This window comes from Barbus barbus (genome assembly GCF_936440315.1).
Source record: "Barbus barbus genome assembly, chromosome: 50".
Taxonomy (NCBI): Eukaryota; Metazoa; Chordata; class Actinopteri; order Cypriniformes; family Cyprinidae; genus Barbus; species Barbus barbus.
Genome location: NC_136728.1, coordinates 532,308 through 549,082, shown reverse-complemented (window position 1 = coordinate 549,082; position 16,775 = coordinate 532,308). Strand labels below are relative to the sequence as shown.

Genomic DNA, 16,775 nt, shown 5'->3' with positions numbered 1-16,775 from the left:
TATGCATTGCTAAGAACTTCATTTGAACAACTTTAAAGGAGATTTTCTCAATATTTAGATTTTTTTGCTCCCTCAGATTCCAGATTTTCTAATAGTTGTATCTCAGACAAATATTGTCCTATCATAACAAACCACACATCAATGGAAAGATGATTTATTCAGCTTTCATATGATGCATAAATCTCAATTTTGAAAAATTGGCCCTTATTGACTGGTTTTGTGCTCCAGGGTCATATATGAGATATATTAGGTGGTAAATGCATTGTTGGTGGGCGCCAGCTAGCGTGCAGGTGTGCATTAGCAGAAGGTAATCAGTGTGAAACGGCCTTTACACCGTCAGCCAGGGCCCAGAGTGACCTCCTCTCTCTCCTGCAGCAGACGGGCACCTTCAGGAGCGCTGGTCCTCGACTGACGTCTGTGTCACGCAGGACGATAAGCGGTACTTCGACAGCGAGACGGACGACATCAGTAACCTGGAGACCAGCGTGCTGGAGAGCCCCAAACACGTGCAGCTGTGGATCAAACTGGCCTTCAAATACCTCAACCAGAGGGACACGTGAGTGTGGGAGCACCGCTTCTCCATCACTGAAGCATTTCACTACCTGCTCATATTCTCCTGAGCTTAATGCTCCATATTCCACTTTCTGTTCACACTGCTGATGGACTCGGTGGGGCTGCACACTTTCAGAAAAAATCTAGTGTATTGTGAAAAAAAAGCAGGTATATGCCTAGATGACTTGAGTTATCTTCATTTAGAAACCATGAATTATTCTGGAATGATTTGTAGGCGAGTGCTTCTTCCTAGGAAATGTAAATATCTGACACTGATAAATGACTCTCTCAGGAGATAGGTACCTCTTTCAGGAACAAATATATCTTTCCACATAGACTGCATCACCAGTTTTTGACCCATTCAATATGATATAAAAATAGTAATAATTAAAATGGTAATAACAAAATCAAACCCTTTTTTTTATAATAAAATATGAAACAATAAATATAATATAGTAATACTATTGAATTGTAAGACAAAATTCAAGTCTTTAAAATAATTAAATTTTATAGTACATCTGTAAAAATACAATACTAATATGTTAAAGCATTGAGCGCTTGTTTTGGTTTGAGAACAGCAGGTGTATCAGAGCTTCATGTGTGTGTGATTATGAGCAGCTGAAACTCACAGCACTTCCTGCTGCGCACAGCCCCAGGCTCTGCGTTTCCCGTGAAGCCCTGCACAGTATTTAAATCACTTGATCTGCACACATTCAAAGCAGACGCTGCCAATAGTCTGCTAGAGTAAAACAGCTTTCACCTCGGCCTGCATCAGTGGCCGGAAGCACACCGACTCATGCACTGTCCATCACAGATAGTCTTAACTTGCACATTTAGCCTAATCGGGATGCACCGAATGTATGGCAACTGAAATTTGAAAACCCGTGTTCAGTATTAGGCCTTCAGCCCAGTGGTTCATTTTGTTCGACTTTAGCCAAGAATTTTCATTTCGGTGCATGCCTAACATTCAAGTTTCCCCACATTCGTCTGGTGTAATGAAACAAAGAAAAATGCTGTCATATTGTGGGAGGATGAAAGGTTATTTATAATAAACATGCTGAAACAATAAAAACATAACATGAAGACTAAAGTTGAAAGTTGATCCGGATGCTTCCTCTGGGAGTATAATACTCGTTCAGATAGTACTGCACTATTACAATGAAAGAGCTTCTGACAGTCACTGACGTTCAGTGTCCAGCTCAAATCAGTTACATTTCTTGTCAAAACTGCTTTTGTCCATTGTTTTCTGTATTGTGCAGCGCTAGTGCTGGCCTGCCTGAGCAGGGATGTGTTTGTGGCTGGGTGGTGCTTGTGTTGAGCTCGTGTGTGTGTCTGCAGCTCTGTGCCGGAGTGTCTGGACGCGGCGCTCAACACGCTGTCCCGTGCGCTGGAGGACAACCGCGAGGATGGCGAGGTGTGGGGCCACTATCTGAGGCTGTTCTCACGCCGCGGGAGCAGAGACGAGCTTCAGGAGATGTGTGAGATGGCCGTGGAGCACGCACCGCTCTACCACGTCTGGTGGACTGTGAGTACACACACACACACACACACACACACACACACACACACACACACACACACACACACACACACACACACACAGAGTCTTCACGCCGTGCGTCTGAGCCGATGAAGAGCTGAGCTCTGTCTGTCCTGCAGTACCTGAGCGTGGAGAGCGGCTTCGAGGGCAAGGATTACGTGTGCACTCGTCTGATCTCACACCTGCTGGAGGTGACCCCTGACCTCAGGCCAGACGAGCGCTCCTTCCAGCTGCTGGAGGCGCTGCTGTTCAGAGTCCAGCTCGCTGTGTTCACGGGCCGCCAGCACAGTGCTCTCAACACACTCCAGGTGCCTCTCTGATTCTCTCACACACACACACATTTGTTTTTGTGCAAAGTGGGTTCATCCCATAGGCGTAATGGTTTTTATACTGAACAAACTGTGTGTGCTATTGCCCTACACCAACCCTACACCTAAACTTAGCCCTTACAGGAGACTGTGCATTTCTACTAAACCTCACTCTGTATGATTTATAAGCGTTTTGAAAAGTGGGATTATGGGTCAATGTCCTGAAAAGTCACCTTCACCTTGTAATACCTGTTTCATACCTGTGTCATTATACACATTTATGTCCTCATTTCTCTCACACACACAGTCTCACACACACACACAGTCTCACACACACACACACACACTCTCACACACACACACTCTCACACATGTTGGTTTTGCTATATTTGAGAGGACTCTCATAGGCGTAATGGTTTTTATACTGAACAAACTGTATGTGCTATTACCCTACACCAACCCTACACCTAAACTTAGCCCTCACAGGAGACTTTGTGCATTTTTACATTTTAAGATAAACTTCATTTAGTATTTTTAATAATTTATTTCCCTTGTGAGGACCGGCCAAATGTCCTCACAAAGTCAAAAATCTCAGGCTTTACTATCCTTGTGGGGACATCTGGTCCTCACAAGTATAGCTAAACACGTACACACACACACACACACACACTCTCACACACACACACACACACACACACACACTCTCTCACACACACACACACACACACACACACACTCTCTCACACACACACACACACACACACACACACTCTCTCTCACACACACACACACACACACACACTCTCTCACACACACACACACACACACACACACACACACTCACACACACACACACACACACACACACACTCTCACACTCTCACACACACACACACACACACACTCTCACACACTCTCACACACACACACACACACACACACACACTCTCTCACACACACACACACACACACACTCTCTCACACACACACACACACACACACACTCTCACACACACACACACACACACTCTCACACACACACACACACACACACACTCTCACACTCTCACACACACACACACACACACACACACACACACACTCTCTCACACACTCTCACACACACACACACACTCACACACACACACACTCTCACACACACACTCAAAGTCAAAGGGAGCTATCAACTGTTTGATTACCAGCATTCTTCAGAATATCTTCTATGTTCAACATAAGGAAAAACTTATACAGGTTTGGAACGACATGAGGGTAAATGACAACATTTACATTTTTGGGTGAACTATCCTTTAATCCTATTACTTGCCTTTTTAAATGAGATGGTGTGTTTTGCGTTGATGTAAAGCGTGTGTGTGTGTGTGTAGAGCGCGCTGCAGCTGGGCTCTAAGTCGAGCGTGGCGGATCATCTGACTGTGGAGCACCGCTGTCTGCTGTGGCTGTCATATATCCACCTGACTGAGTTCAGACGCCTGCCGTCGAGTCTGTACGACCCGGCTAACTCCAACCCCTCCAGGATCGTGAGCACAGAGCCCTTCCTCATCCCCTGGAGAGCGGCTCCAGACCTCCGCACACCCGCCGACTCCCTCATCAGCCTGTTCACAGGTCACACACAACACTCAACACAGCAGACATTTCAACAAAATAGTCCTAGTTATTGCACACCATATGCTAGAGCTGCACCATTGATTGTCTTCTTTGGAAGGAGACCATTACAATAGTCCACCCTGCTGGTTCAAATTCATTCAAATGAATTAAATGGATCTGCCCGTTTCCTGTAGATGCTGTGTGTCGCTGCACGGAGGAGCGCTTGTCTTCCAGCGAGCAGATCCAGGCCTGTTTCCCTCTTCATTCAAACCTGATTCACCTGTACAGGACGCTGGACAGGTACCGGAGCGCCGCCGTGCCGTGGCCAGGTTTTCTGAGTGCTGTGCTTTTACTGACGCGACTGGCACTGTTGCAGGTGTCAGGAAGCGGCTGCGCTGTGTGAGCGTCTGCTGGAGGTGTGTCCGCTCTACTGCCCTCTGCTGGAGATCACCGCGGAGCTGCACGCTTCCTCAGGACACACAGATCAAGCCGAGGAGCTGTGGAGACGCGCTCACTCTGACAGCGCCGGCAGCGCTCGCATCTTCCTCCAGCTGAGCAAGAGTCTGCTGTCTCAGGTGAGAGAACTGCATCATCTCGACACACAGGAACATAGTGCAGACGGCACGGCGCTCACAAGTTTGTTTCTGTTGCGCAGGGGAAACACGGTGATATGGAAGAGCTCTTTGACAAGTTCATGCGCTCCTTCTGTGAATCTGCAGCAGATCAGCCGAAGTCTCTGGATGTGTTACGGTAACATCTCACTGACACCACCGTCTTCCCACTAGGGCTGTCAAAATGGCTGAAAAACTAAATTCGAGTTTTGTGCTTAAATATTATCAATATTCGACTTTAAGCAGCATAATTTTAGTTGTGGGGGGGGCTTTTGACTTCTCTCCTGAGGCCACAAGAGGGCGCATCGAGCAAAATATTGCTAATGCACATTTATTCAAAGCAATAAAATAACACGACTATCTTTGAAAAAAGTGCATGATGTTTAAAATAATGTTTATAAACATACATAGGTTAATTAAGCCATTGGGGCAAGACCACGGGAACCAGATGAGTCCTGTACAATCTGACTTTGCTGCTGGTTGGTCTGGTCAGAGGAGAACTGACCCCCGACTGAGCCTGGTTTCTCTCTAAGGGTTTGTTCTCCATTCTGTCACCGATGGAGGTTTGGTTCCTCTGGCTTGCTCAGTTGGGCACACTTCATTTCCAGCAATATCGTCGACTTGATTGCTCAGACACTATTTAAACTAAACTGAGCTGAACGATGATAATCACTGAACTCAATAATGAAATGCCTTTAACTGAAAATTGAGTGTTAAATCTTGTCATTTTACATTGACACACTATTTTCCTATTTTGATAATGTGAAGTTGCTTTGACTCAATCTGTATTGTTAAAAGCGCTATATAAATAAAGGGGGCTTGACTAAGTTGCTTTAACAATTAGAAACAAAACTGCGTCATGTGTCCATGTATAGTTTAATACAAAGGCCCGCAAACCAATCACAAAGAGCACTTTTTAATTTCAAATCTTGAGATGCAGTGGGATGGGGAAAAACTGCCATAAAATCAGTTTATTTGAAAGTTGAACTTGCATTAATTTGACATGGTTTTCTAAACGTGTGGCTCTCTTGTGCGAGACGCGGGTGCAATGGTGATAGATGTCCCTCTAGAAAATGCGATAATATGCATTCTGTGTGAACGGCTTGGTTTCAGATATGAAGTAAACAACATCTCCTCCGCACTGATTCGCCGCATCAAGCGTGTTCAGTTGGGTAGACTAAGAAACGCATTAAAAGCAACAACACTTACATCATCATCGCATCTTGTGTGCTGCTGATAAGGCTGCCTGACGCACACATAAAATTAGAATGCAATGTTTTTGCATTCGAATGTGGATTTTTACTTTAAATTCGACAAATATTCAAAATTCAATTGTTTTGAAAGTCCTGGTTCCCACTCGCTGCCTAGAAGTGTCATGGAGTCTGGGATGGTCAACAAGTTATTCTATTGTGTCTCAGGCTCTACAGTAGCTCAAGTAGAAATTAATCTTTTCCTATAAGTCCTATAAATCTGATTTTTATATTTTATGGGTTTACCTTTATAAAGCCACTTTTTCTAAAAGCGTCCATTATCGTTTGAGCCAAATTCTTACATTTAATCAGTGAATTAGAATAAGACATCTGGGCTGTTACCAAGCAAATGAAATCAACACAGAAGCTGCATCTGAAGAGGCATTTAGACACACTGTTTAATGCAGGACATGAATGCATTTATCCTGCAGTGACAAATTCATAACGTTAACCGTTAAATACTGATATTTGAAATCATTTAATAATAAAATATTCTTTGAATGTGAAATTCAAACTGCCAGCAGGTGGCAGCAAGTCAGTGTTAATAAGTGAGTCGTAGCAACTGAACCGAATCATTCAAACAGTTGATTCATTCAGGAACGAAGCACCATCATGTTGCTCAGAGACGCTAAACAGTGCTGTGGCTGTGTTTAGGATTATTTCTGTTGGCGACATAAAGCAGAAACAGGAAATATGGCGTTTAAAGCACAAGTCTCTTATCTTTTTTTATTGAACTGTTGTAAAAAATGTATCTCATTTGTAATCGTGGTTATATTTGGAGAAAAGCGTCTCTCTCTGTGTGATATTGATTAACTACATGAAGTGGTATAAATATACATTTTCTGCCCTCATGCCTTGAATTTGTGATCATTCTTAATGCATTTTAATAGACTGAATCATGCATTGAAAGAATGCACTCTAAATATGCACAATAGTCGAGACGTCACGTCATGTATGTGTGTGCTCTGTTGGGGTGTTTCGAATGGTTTGCGAAATACTTGATAATTGTTTTAACGATGTGCAATTTGACATTAAGATATCGCAGACTATATATATGGCACACCCCAGTGAGCGCAAATCTCCGTGAGTTACTCAGAAGCAGAGGCTGATTTGGTGGAGACCAGCCCGAGAGACAGCACGGGGAGAACAGGACAAATCCAGCAGGTGCCAGGGAGCAGAGCCACCATAAAACGACTCGTGGGAAGGGTTCGAGAGAGCCAGCCGGCAGATAAGCTTTCAGTTTCACGATGAATCCTCCGCGGTTTCCTCGTTTCCTCCTTCGCTTTCTCCGCGAGATGTTAAGGGCCACTGGCGGTTATAATACGGGATAGCTGTTCTGAACTTGCAACAATTAGAAGATGGCGCCAGTGCACACGGCATGCCGTCTCTCTCGTGTGTCTCAGTTTCTACCTGTACTGTTTGTACTTTGTGTGGTTTTGCACTGGTATCATGTAGACTCATGCTATCATGCTAACCTACGATCGCCAAGCCCTATTCAACATCAAATGTTGTATGGAAGCTGGTTACCTGGGAAGCTGTCCTGCTCTCTACTACCGCTCTCAATCTTCTTTTAATCAAGTGAAGTGACATTCAGCCAAGTTTGGTGACCCATACTCGGAATTCGTGCTCTGCATTTAACCCATCCTCGTGGCTTTGCCTTGCTCTTTACCATTAGGCCACGACTTCCCGGCGCCATCAACCTGCGCCAGAGTGTGTTCACCGGCTACCTTGCTGCGTTCCTCCTTTACGGAAACGCCGCAGAAAGAGAGGTTGTCGTGGCGGTGTTCGGGTGAGAATTAGACGGGCAATGGCTTCCACCATACAATCTTCGACCAAGTTTTCCCTGGATACAATAAATTTGGAGGGGCATAATCTGGCGCGACGCTCTTGGGATTATAGATATGCTTTTCATCTTCCAGTCTACCCAGTTTTCGGTGATTCCTCTATTTCCGCGTTGCCGTGTTTACGACTTCGCCGGAGAGGAGTGGGATGTTTAAATCTTCGTCAACTGGATTCTGTTCAATTGGATCGGAACCTGGCATCACTGTCTCATCTTAACATGGCTCTAGTCAATGCCAGGTCCGTGTGTAATAAGAGTTTTATTTTGAATGACTTTTATACCGGACGAAACTTGGATATCCTATTCCTGACTGAGACTTGGGCCTCTGGGGAGTCGTCAGTTTTTGAGGAACTCTGTCCGCCGGACTGTTGTTTTATTAGTACACCAAGATGTACTGGCAAGGGTGGTGGGATTGCCATGGTTTTTAAACAATCCCTTAATATACGGCCGTTTGTGTTGGGAGTTATTCATCGTTTGAGTTACGGTGTATTGTGTTGGAGTCTGATTCCACTGCAGTGTTCTGTGCGCTTATTTATAGGCCACCTAATTTTGACAGTGCTTTTATACGAGAGTTTTGTGAATTTGTAACTCTCATTATGCCATCATATGATCACCTGTTATTATTGGGAGATTTCAATGTACATGTGTGCTGCCCAGGTCGTCCCTTGGTCAGTGAATTTTGTAACATGTTGGAATCTTTTGATTTTACGCAACATATAAATGGAGCAACTCATATTCATGGTCACACTCTGGACCTTATTCTGTCAAATGGTGTTACTGTTGAAAATGTAAACGTAGAAGACGTCTCCTTCTCTGATCATAGTCCAATTCTTTTTAATGTCCATGTCGAGAACTCTGTAGTGGTGAAGAAGTATCTGGGCCATCACTCTCGTTGTATAAATTCTTCTACTCCTTCTCAGTTTAGTGAAATTTATCGTACTAACGCTGTTGAGGAATCCATTTTGAATGCTGCTGAGTCTTCCACTGGGCCTGATGAACTGACATCTTTTTTCTATGCATCTTGCTCTAATATTTTAGATGTTATTGCACCTTTGAAATTACCCAGGCAGAAATCGTATTATTGGCTGGACGATCATGCTCGCTCTCTTAGGCAGGCTTGTCGTCGGGCTGAGAGGAAATGGAAACATGATTCTTTAACTGTGTCTTTTGAGTGTTTTAAAGAGTGTTTGATTAACTTTCAGAATGCTGCTAAATCAGCTAGGTTAAAGTATTTTTCTGATTTGATTGCTACACACTCTCATAGACCTAGGATTCTGTTTTCCACAATAAATTAATTAATTAATCCAGGTTGTCAGTTTCATGTGGAACCCTCAGCTGAGCTCTGTGAAAACTTTTTGAAGTTCTTTTCTGAAGAAGTGTTAGCTATTCACTCCTCTTTTACCGTGCAGTTACCAGATCTGTCGCTGTTTTCGCTGGCTAGTCCGGCTTCCTTTTCTTGTTTTCAAAGTGTTTCTTTGGGGGAACTTGGTGTTTTGGTCAATAAGATGAGGACAACTGCTTCTTCACTTGATGTCATTCCTTCTGAGATTATTAAGGCCTCTTTTTCTGAAATCGGTAATTCCATTGTTATTGATTAACTCATCTCTAACTGCTGGGGTAGTCCCGAAATGTTTTAAGCAAGCTGTAGTTCAACCTTTGCTTAAGAAACAGGGCTTGGAGGAAGGTTGCCTTGACAATTATCGGCCTGTCTCTAAGCTTTCATTTTTATCAAAACTTTTAGAAAAAGTTGTATATTCACAATTGATTTCCTTTTTGAATGAAGCTAAATTAACAGAACCTCTTCAATCTGGTTTCTCTGCACAGCATAGTACTGAGTCAGCTTTGCTTAAAGTGTTCAATGACATCTTACTTGCAGTTGATAGTGGTAAAAATACAGTACTGCTGCTTCTCGATCTTACAGCTGCCTTCGATACAGTTGATCATAATATTCTCCTTTGCCGGTTAGAGCGTTTGTTTGGTATTGGGGGTATTGCTTTGCAGTGGTTTAATTCATATATTAGAGACAGGTCTTTTTCTGTTGAGTTAGGTAAGTTCTCTTCATCTGTTGCTCCTATTGTCTGTGGGGTCCCTCAAGGATCCATTTTGGGGCCACTTCTTTTTAATTTATGTATGCGACCATTGGGAGATGTTATTAGGAGACATAATGTTTCATTTCATTTATATGCTGATGATACCCAGTTGTACGTACCACTGAAAGCTGGCGATACTATTGAACCTTTATTGGCCTGTCTCGGGGACATTAAGAAATGGTTGTCTAATAGTTTTCTTCGACTTAATGAAGACAAAACAGAAGTAATCATCTTTGGCCCCCCTAAGTTAAGAAGTGGTTTAATACAGGAGCTTGGCAAGCATTTCTCCTCAGTCTCTTCCCAGGTCAGGAACCTTGGTGTCATTCTGGACTCTGAGCTTTGCTTAACTAAGCAAATTAATACAGTTGTCAAGAACAGTTTTTATCAGTTAAGGATTATTTCAAGTTTGAAATCGCTTCTGTCTTTTAATGACCTGGAGAAAGTCATTCATGCTTTTATTACCTCCCGTCTCGATTATTGTAATTCATTATATTTGGGTCTTCCTCGGTCATCTATCGCACGTTTACAGATGGTACAGAATGCTGCTGCAAGGCTGTTGACTAGGACTAAGAAAACTGATCACATTACACCAATTTTAGCCTCTCTTCACTGGCTTCCTGTTCATTTTAGAATTCAGTTTAAAATGTTATTGTTTGTTTTTAAAGCACTTAATGGTCAAGCCCCATCTTATCTCACAGATCATCTTACTCTACATTCATCCTCCAGATCTCTAAGATCTTCTGACAGGGCTCTTTTAGTTGTCCCGCGTTCACGTTTAAAAACAAAGGGTGATAGAGCTTTTTCGATTGCTGCCCCTCGTCTTTGGAATCAACTGCCACTGGACATTCACCTTGCACCTTCTATTACAACTTTTAAAATCAAGTTGAAAACATATCTTTATTCCCAGGCATTTTAATTTGATTTATCTATGTTATATTGTTTTACTGTATCATCTGTTTTATTTTATGTTTATCTTTGACTTTGTTCAGCACTTTGGTCAGCTCTGCTGAGATAAATGTGCTATATAAATAAACTTTACTTACTTACAATATTGTAGAAAATAGTGGAAAATCCAGTTCTTAATGGTTTTTCTGACAGTGTTACAGCATGTGCTCCGAGCATATTGCACTCATACTTGTGTGATGTTTATGATTTCAGCCATATTCTTGGTTTTCCGACTCAAGACTTGCTGAGAGTTCCAGCCCTCAAAGATAATCTTCAGGACGAGATCAGAGCTCAGCTGCCATACCTGCATCTCCTGCACTGGTGTGTGTGTGTGTGTGTGTGTGTCTGAGTGTGTGTGTGTGTCTGAGTGTGTGTGTGTCTGAGTGTGTGTGTGTCTGAGTGTGTGTGTGTCTGAGTGTGTGTGTGTCTGAGTGTGTGTGTGTCTGAGTGTGTGTGTGTCTGAGTGTGTGTGTGTCTGAGTGTGTGTGTGTCTGAGTGTTTGTGTGTCTGAGTGTGTGTGTGTCTGTGTGTGTGTGTCTGAGTGTGTGTGTGTGTGTGTGTGTCTGTGTGTGTGTGTGTGTGTCTGAGTGTGTGTGTGTGTCTGAGTGTGTGTGTGTGAGTGTGTGTGTGTGTGTGTGTGTGTCTGAGTGTGTGTGTGTGTGTGTGTGTCTGAGTGTGTGTGTGTGTGTGTTTGAGTGTGTGTGTGTCTGAGTGTGTGTGTGTGTGTGTGTGTGTGTGTGTGTGTGTGTGTGTGTGTGTCTGTCTGTGAGTGTCTGAGTGAGTGAGTGAGTCTGAGTGTCTGAGTGTGAGTCTGTGAGTGAGTGAGTGAGTGTGTGTGTGTGTCTGTGTGTGAGTGTGAGTCTGTGTGTGTGAGTCTGTCTGTGTGTGTGTCTGAGTGAGTGAGTGCGTGAGTGAGTCTGTGAGTGTGAGTCTGTGTGTGTGAGTCTGTCTGTGAGTGTGTCTGAGTGTGAGTCTGTGTGTGTGAGTCTGTCTGAGTCTGAGTGTGAGTGTGTCTGAGTCTGTGAGTGTCTGAGTCTGTGAGTGTCTGAGTCTGAGTGCGTGTCTGTCTGAGTGCGTGTCTGTCTGAGTGCGTGTCTGTCTGAGTGCGTGTCTGTCTGAGTGCGTGTCTGTCTGAGTGCGTGTCTGTCTGAGTGCGTGTCTGTCTGAGTGCGTGTCTGTCTGAGTGCGTGTCTGTCTGAGTGCGTGTCTGTCTGAGAGTGCGTGTCTGTCTGTGAGTGCGTGTCTGTCTGTGAGTGCGTGTCTGTCTGTGAGTGCGTGTCTGTCTGTGAGTGCGTGTCTGTCTGTGAGTGCGTGTCTGTCTGTGAGTGCGTGTCTGTCTGTGAGTGCGTGTCTGTCTGTGAGTGCGTGTCTGTCTGTGAGTGCGTGTCTGTCTGTGAGTGCGTGTCTGTCTGTGAGTGCGTGTCTGTGAGTGTGTGCGTGTCTGTGAGTGTGTGCGTGTCTGTGAGTGTGTGCGTGTCTGTGAGTGTGTGCGTGTCTGTGAGTGTGTGTGTGTGTCTGTGAGTGTGTGTGTCTGTGAGTGTGTTTGTCTGTGAGTGTGTGTGTCTGTGAGTGTGTGTGTCTGTGAGTGTGTTTGTCTGTGAGTGTGTTTGTCTGTGAGTGTGTTTGTCTGTGAGTGTGTGTGTGTGTGTGTGTGTCTGTGAGTGTGTGTCTGTGTGTGTGTCTGTGTGTGTGTGTCTGTCTGTGTGTGTCTGTGAGTGTGTGTCTATGAGTGTGTGTCTGTATCTCAGTCCGTCTGTCTGCTCTCTACACCTGTCCTGCTCTAACCCTCATTCTTGATTTTATCACAGTTTCTGGCTGTCTAGCTATGGCAGTGTGAGAGAGGCCATTGATGCATTTGAGAAAGCTTTGGGAACTATTACAAAACTGGAGTTGATTTACACTCTCTGGCTAGAGTAAGTAAAGTGTATAGTTTGTTAAACCTAACTTATGAGTTATGTGTTTATTAGCAAAGTATTAAAGCACAGTATATTTCAGTGTGTTTATCATGAGTCGATCTGTGTGTTGTTCTCTCTTGGTGCAGATGTCCGTGGTGTGTTGTCTCTTAAAAGTTGGTTTCTTTTCCCCAGCTATCTGTCCTTCGCCAGCAGTAAGATGTTGTCGCCGCAGCCGAGTGTTCGCGAGCTGAAGATGTTTACGGGTCTGGTGCACCGCTGTCTGGAGACTGTGCCGAGCAGACTCACCCTGCCCTTCAGCTCCTCACAATACTGGAGCAGCTTCAGCTTCCATAACAAGGTATGTCATGACCAATCCTCCTCTTCAGCTCACAGTAGCACCCTGTTCTCAGCATGAAGTGTTCTGGTCATTGCTTACGGACTGTGGAGATGCAGTGTGTTTGTATTTTGTGCTGTGTGTTGCAGGTCATATCCTTCTACTTGGGTTGTTTCCCTCAATCCCAACATTCCCTTATCATGGAAAGACTTCAGCATATCATGCCAACCAATACTGAACTGGCCATAAGGTAAACAAGACTTGCTTGGATTTATTCTGATGCTCTCTCACCTTAAGCTTGTGAAGAGCCCCAGTTTTTCCCATTATATGTGTGAATCTTTCCATGTGATTTGCCTCAGTTTATGTTAGTTACTCTAACGCTGTGTTGAATTTGATTGGTTTTCCTGGCTCACTGAAGCTGTAAAAGTGCTCTATAATGGGGAAATGTGTGATTCTTTAACTGCTTCAGTAGGTGGCACTGGAGACAGCCAGAGCTTCTAAAGGCACTTTACTGGAGTTTAGTCTCATTTGTCGTTGTGTAGGTTGCTGCAGCAAGAATGGCAGGATGGCAATGTTGAACATTTTAAATTGCAAAGCAGAATGTTGTGCAGTAGCATCCCAGCCTGTCTGGCCATCTGGAAAATGTAAGTTCATGAGCTCCAAATACATCAAGCTAATCTGTTTCTGTGTCCAAATGAGATGATACATTATAGTAACTCTCCACCTCTGTGGCCTAGCTTGTTTTGATGACGATAATAAGACATTCTGTATAATATCAATTAGAAAATTGGCTGCTTTCTATCAGATTGAGATTTTTGCTCCATGTTATATATTCCATATGTACAGGAAAAGCCCCATGGGGTCACATGATTTGAATTCTTCTTAAGACACATCACCCGTTCCTGTGTACACGTTCACACAGTAGCATAAGATCAGGACTCCAGTGACTTCAGCATTAACATGATTTACGAAGTCTGAAGTTCTGGTCCTGTTTGGCTTTCTTTCATTTGTAGAACAGACAAGAAGAACTTTAGGGTCCTGAAATATTGGACCCCACTGTATGGACAAAAACAGACTTTTTTTTGTTATCTGTTGTGTTCTAGTCTCACAGGTTGGGGGCAACATTAGGGTTAAGTACATCCTATTTAGGTGAGAACTATTGCTTTAAGCATTGCGGCTCCCTTTAGTCAGTTGGGGACTAGGGCTGCTGGGACTAGGGCTTACACTGGCACATAACAAGTTTCTTGCTCACATCTGACACAGATCTGAATTTGTTGCACACGTTTAAACAAAAATCTGCACAATATTTGATTTTTTCGTATCCGATCTGAGCCACTCCCAAATATGGATTTTAATCGGATACACATCAGATATCTGGACATCCGATGTGTCTAAACACACAAATCTGATTCCCCGCAGAACTGCCAATGTGAGGGCGACATGCTTGCTTCTAAAGATAGTGTTTTAATGCTGGCGTGCTGTATGTGCTCACATTTTATTGAGATGGAAACTACACAAGCTTCACACTCGCTCATGTTCGTTCCCTCTCTCTAACTCTCTCGTTAATTCATTTGAATTAATTTCAATAAATATCACTTTATTTCACTAAAGAATTCTACTTCTAAGGAGCTGTAGATAAAATAGCCTAACAAATGAAAATTACCCTTACTTTCTGCTCTTTATACCATTGTCAGATTTTGTGCTGCAAAACTTCCACTCGTGGCCAGAGAGCATCTATTGGATCTCATCCAAACAAATGCCCTAAATGGCATGCATTTGTCCCCAATCACAAGGTCCGATAGAGAGGTCGCTGCCTTTTCTTGGTCTCCTGCCTGTTATTTTCACACAAGCCTCAGTGCCTTGATAAACTGCTTCAGGTCTCATGTTTGGCTGGAGCTAAACGCTGGTCCTCCAGGAGCAGTGCTGCAGAACAGATCATGTTTGGGTGCTAGGAACATCTCAAAACTAACTGATGCTCTGTCCTCCTGATCCTCAAGCTTGCAGGAATAGTCTTTGCATTTGTTAGGTCTGTGCTAGGGCTGTAGCTATTGAATATTTTAGTGATAGAGTATTCTACCAAAAAAAATCCATCGATTAATCGGATAAGTACTTTGCCTTTACTAAAGAGCAATACTAAATATGCAAGAGAAAATAAGACAGGCCTCTTTAAATGAACAAGTAATTTGTTTCCTTTTTAGAAAAAATGAACATTTTTATTGCTGAAATTGCATGTATTAATAACGGAAAACTAAACCCATTTAGTGCATTTTAATTGCCATATTACATTCAAAATACAAATATATATAACAATCAATTTCATATTACTTTAAAAAAGATAAACACAGTACAACCTCAAACTAAGACATAAATAAAAATAATAGTAATAAAAAAATAATAATAAAACCTAAACAATGTGCAACTTAACTTTCAAGTTTCAGCCTAACTACAGCTCAGGCATGACTTAAGCATTTACTGTCTTCTTAGAAGGCTTTGAGCGCGAGTGAGTGAGTGCGAGCGAGCGAGTGTGCGTGTGAGAGTGCGTGCGTGAGTGAGTGCGAGCGAGTGCGTGTGCGAGCGCGTGCGTGAGAGTGAGTGAGTGCGTGCGTGTGAGAGTGCTTGCGAGCGTGCGTGTGTGAAAGTGCGTGTGAGAGAATGTGTGCGTGCGTGTGTGAGTGCGTGAGTGAGTGCGTGTGAGAGAGTGCGTGTGAGCGTGCGTGAGAGCGTGCGTGAGAGCGTGCGTGAGAGAGTGCGTGAGAGAGTGCGTGAGAGAGTGCGTGAGAGCGTGCGTGAGAGCGAGCGTGAGTGAGTGAGTGCGAGTGAGTGAGTGCGAGCGAGTGTGAGCGTGCGTGAGTGCGAGTGCGTGCGTGTGAGAGTGCTTGCGAGCGTGCGTGTGTGAAAGTGCGTGTGAGAGAATGTGTGCGTGCGTGTGTGAGTGCGTGAGTGAGTGCGTGTGAGAGAGTGCGTGCGTGTGAGAGAGTGCGTGTGAGAGTGCGTGTGAGAGTGCGTGAGAGCGTGCGTGAGAGAGTGCGTGAGAGCGTGCGTGAGAGCGAGCGTGAGTGAGTGAGTGCGTGAGTGAGTGCGTGAGTGAGTGCGAGTGAGTGAGTGAGTGCGAGCGAGTGCGTGCGTGTGAGAGTGCTTGCGAGCGTGCGTGTGTGAAAGTGCGTGTGAGAATGAGTCCGTGTGAGAGTGCGTGCGTGTGAGAGTGCGTGCGTGTGAGAGTGCGTGCGTGTGAGAGTGCGTGCGTGTGAGAGTGCGTGCGTGTGAGAGTGCGTGCGTGTGAGAGTGCGTGCGTGTGAGAGTGCGTGCGTGTGAGAGTGCGTGCGTGTGAGAGTGCGTGCGTGTGAGAGTGCGTGCGTGTGAGAGTGCGTGCGTGTGTGAGAGCGCGAGTGCGTGAGAGCGAGCGTGAGTGCGTGAGAGCGAGTGCGTGAGAGCGAGTGCGAGTGCGTGAGAGCGAGTGCGAGTGCGTGAGAGCGAGTGCGTGAGAGCGTGCGTGAGAGCGAGCGTGAGTGCGTGAGAGCGAGTGCGTGAGAGCGAGCGTGAGTGCGTGAGAGCGAGCGTGAGTGCGTGAGAGCGAGTGCGTGAGAGCGAGCGTGAGTGCGTGAGAGCGAGCGTGAGTGCGTGAGAGCGAGTGCGTGAGAGCGAGTGTGAGTGCGTGAGAGCGAGCGTGAGTGCGTGAGAGCGAGTGCGTGAGAGCGAGAGTGCGAGTGCGTGCGTGTGAGGTGAGTGCGTGTGAGTGCGAGTGCGTGCGTGTGAGAGTGAGAGCGCGTGTGAGTGCGTGTGAGTGAGCACGTGAGAGTGAGCGAGTGCG

The 16,775-nt window shown here is 44.7% G+C and overlaps 1 protein-coding gene across 4 annotated transcripts in view; it reads left to right on the top strand.

Moving 5' to 3' along the window:
- LOC306868533 (zinc finger C3H1 domain-containing protein-like) overlaps window positions 1–16,775 on the top strand; it is a 43,551-nt gene that overhangs the window by 23,200 nt on the left and 3,576 nt on the right. For 2 of the 4 annotated variants that reach the window (XM_079414745.1, XM_079414746.1), the window contains exons 21-32: window positions 376–556; window positions 1,891–2,077; window positions 2,212–2,400; window positions 3,783–4,020; window positions 4,197–4,302; window positions 4,379–4,577; window positions 4,658–4,752; window positions 10,952–11,059; window positions 12,547–12,651; window positions 12,826–12,991; window positions 13,117–13,217; window positions 13,510–13,611. In XM_079414745.1, the coding sequence (XP_079270871.1) occupies window positions 376–556; window positions 1,891–2,077; window positions 2,212–2,400; window positions 3,783–4,020; window positions 4,197–4,302; window positions 4,379–4,577; window positions 4,658–4,752; window positions 10,952–11,059; window positions 12,547–12,651; window positions 12,826–12,991; window positions 13,117–13,217; window positions 13,510–13,611 (1,777 nt within the window). The remainder of the gene's footprint in view (window positions 1–375; window positions 557–1,890; window positions 2,078–2,211; window positions 2,401–3,782; window positions 4,021–4,196; window positions 4,303–4,378; window positions 4,578–4,657; window positions 4,753–10,951; window positions 11,060–12,546; window positions 12,652–12,825; window positions 12,992–13,116; window positions 13,218–13,509; window positions 13,612–16,775) is intronic. The other 2 variants (XM_079414748.1, XM_079414747.1) reach the window with 1 other exon arrangement.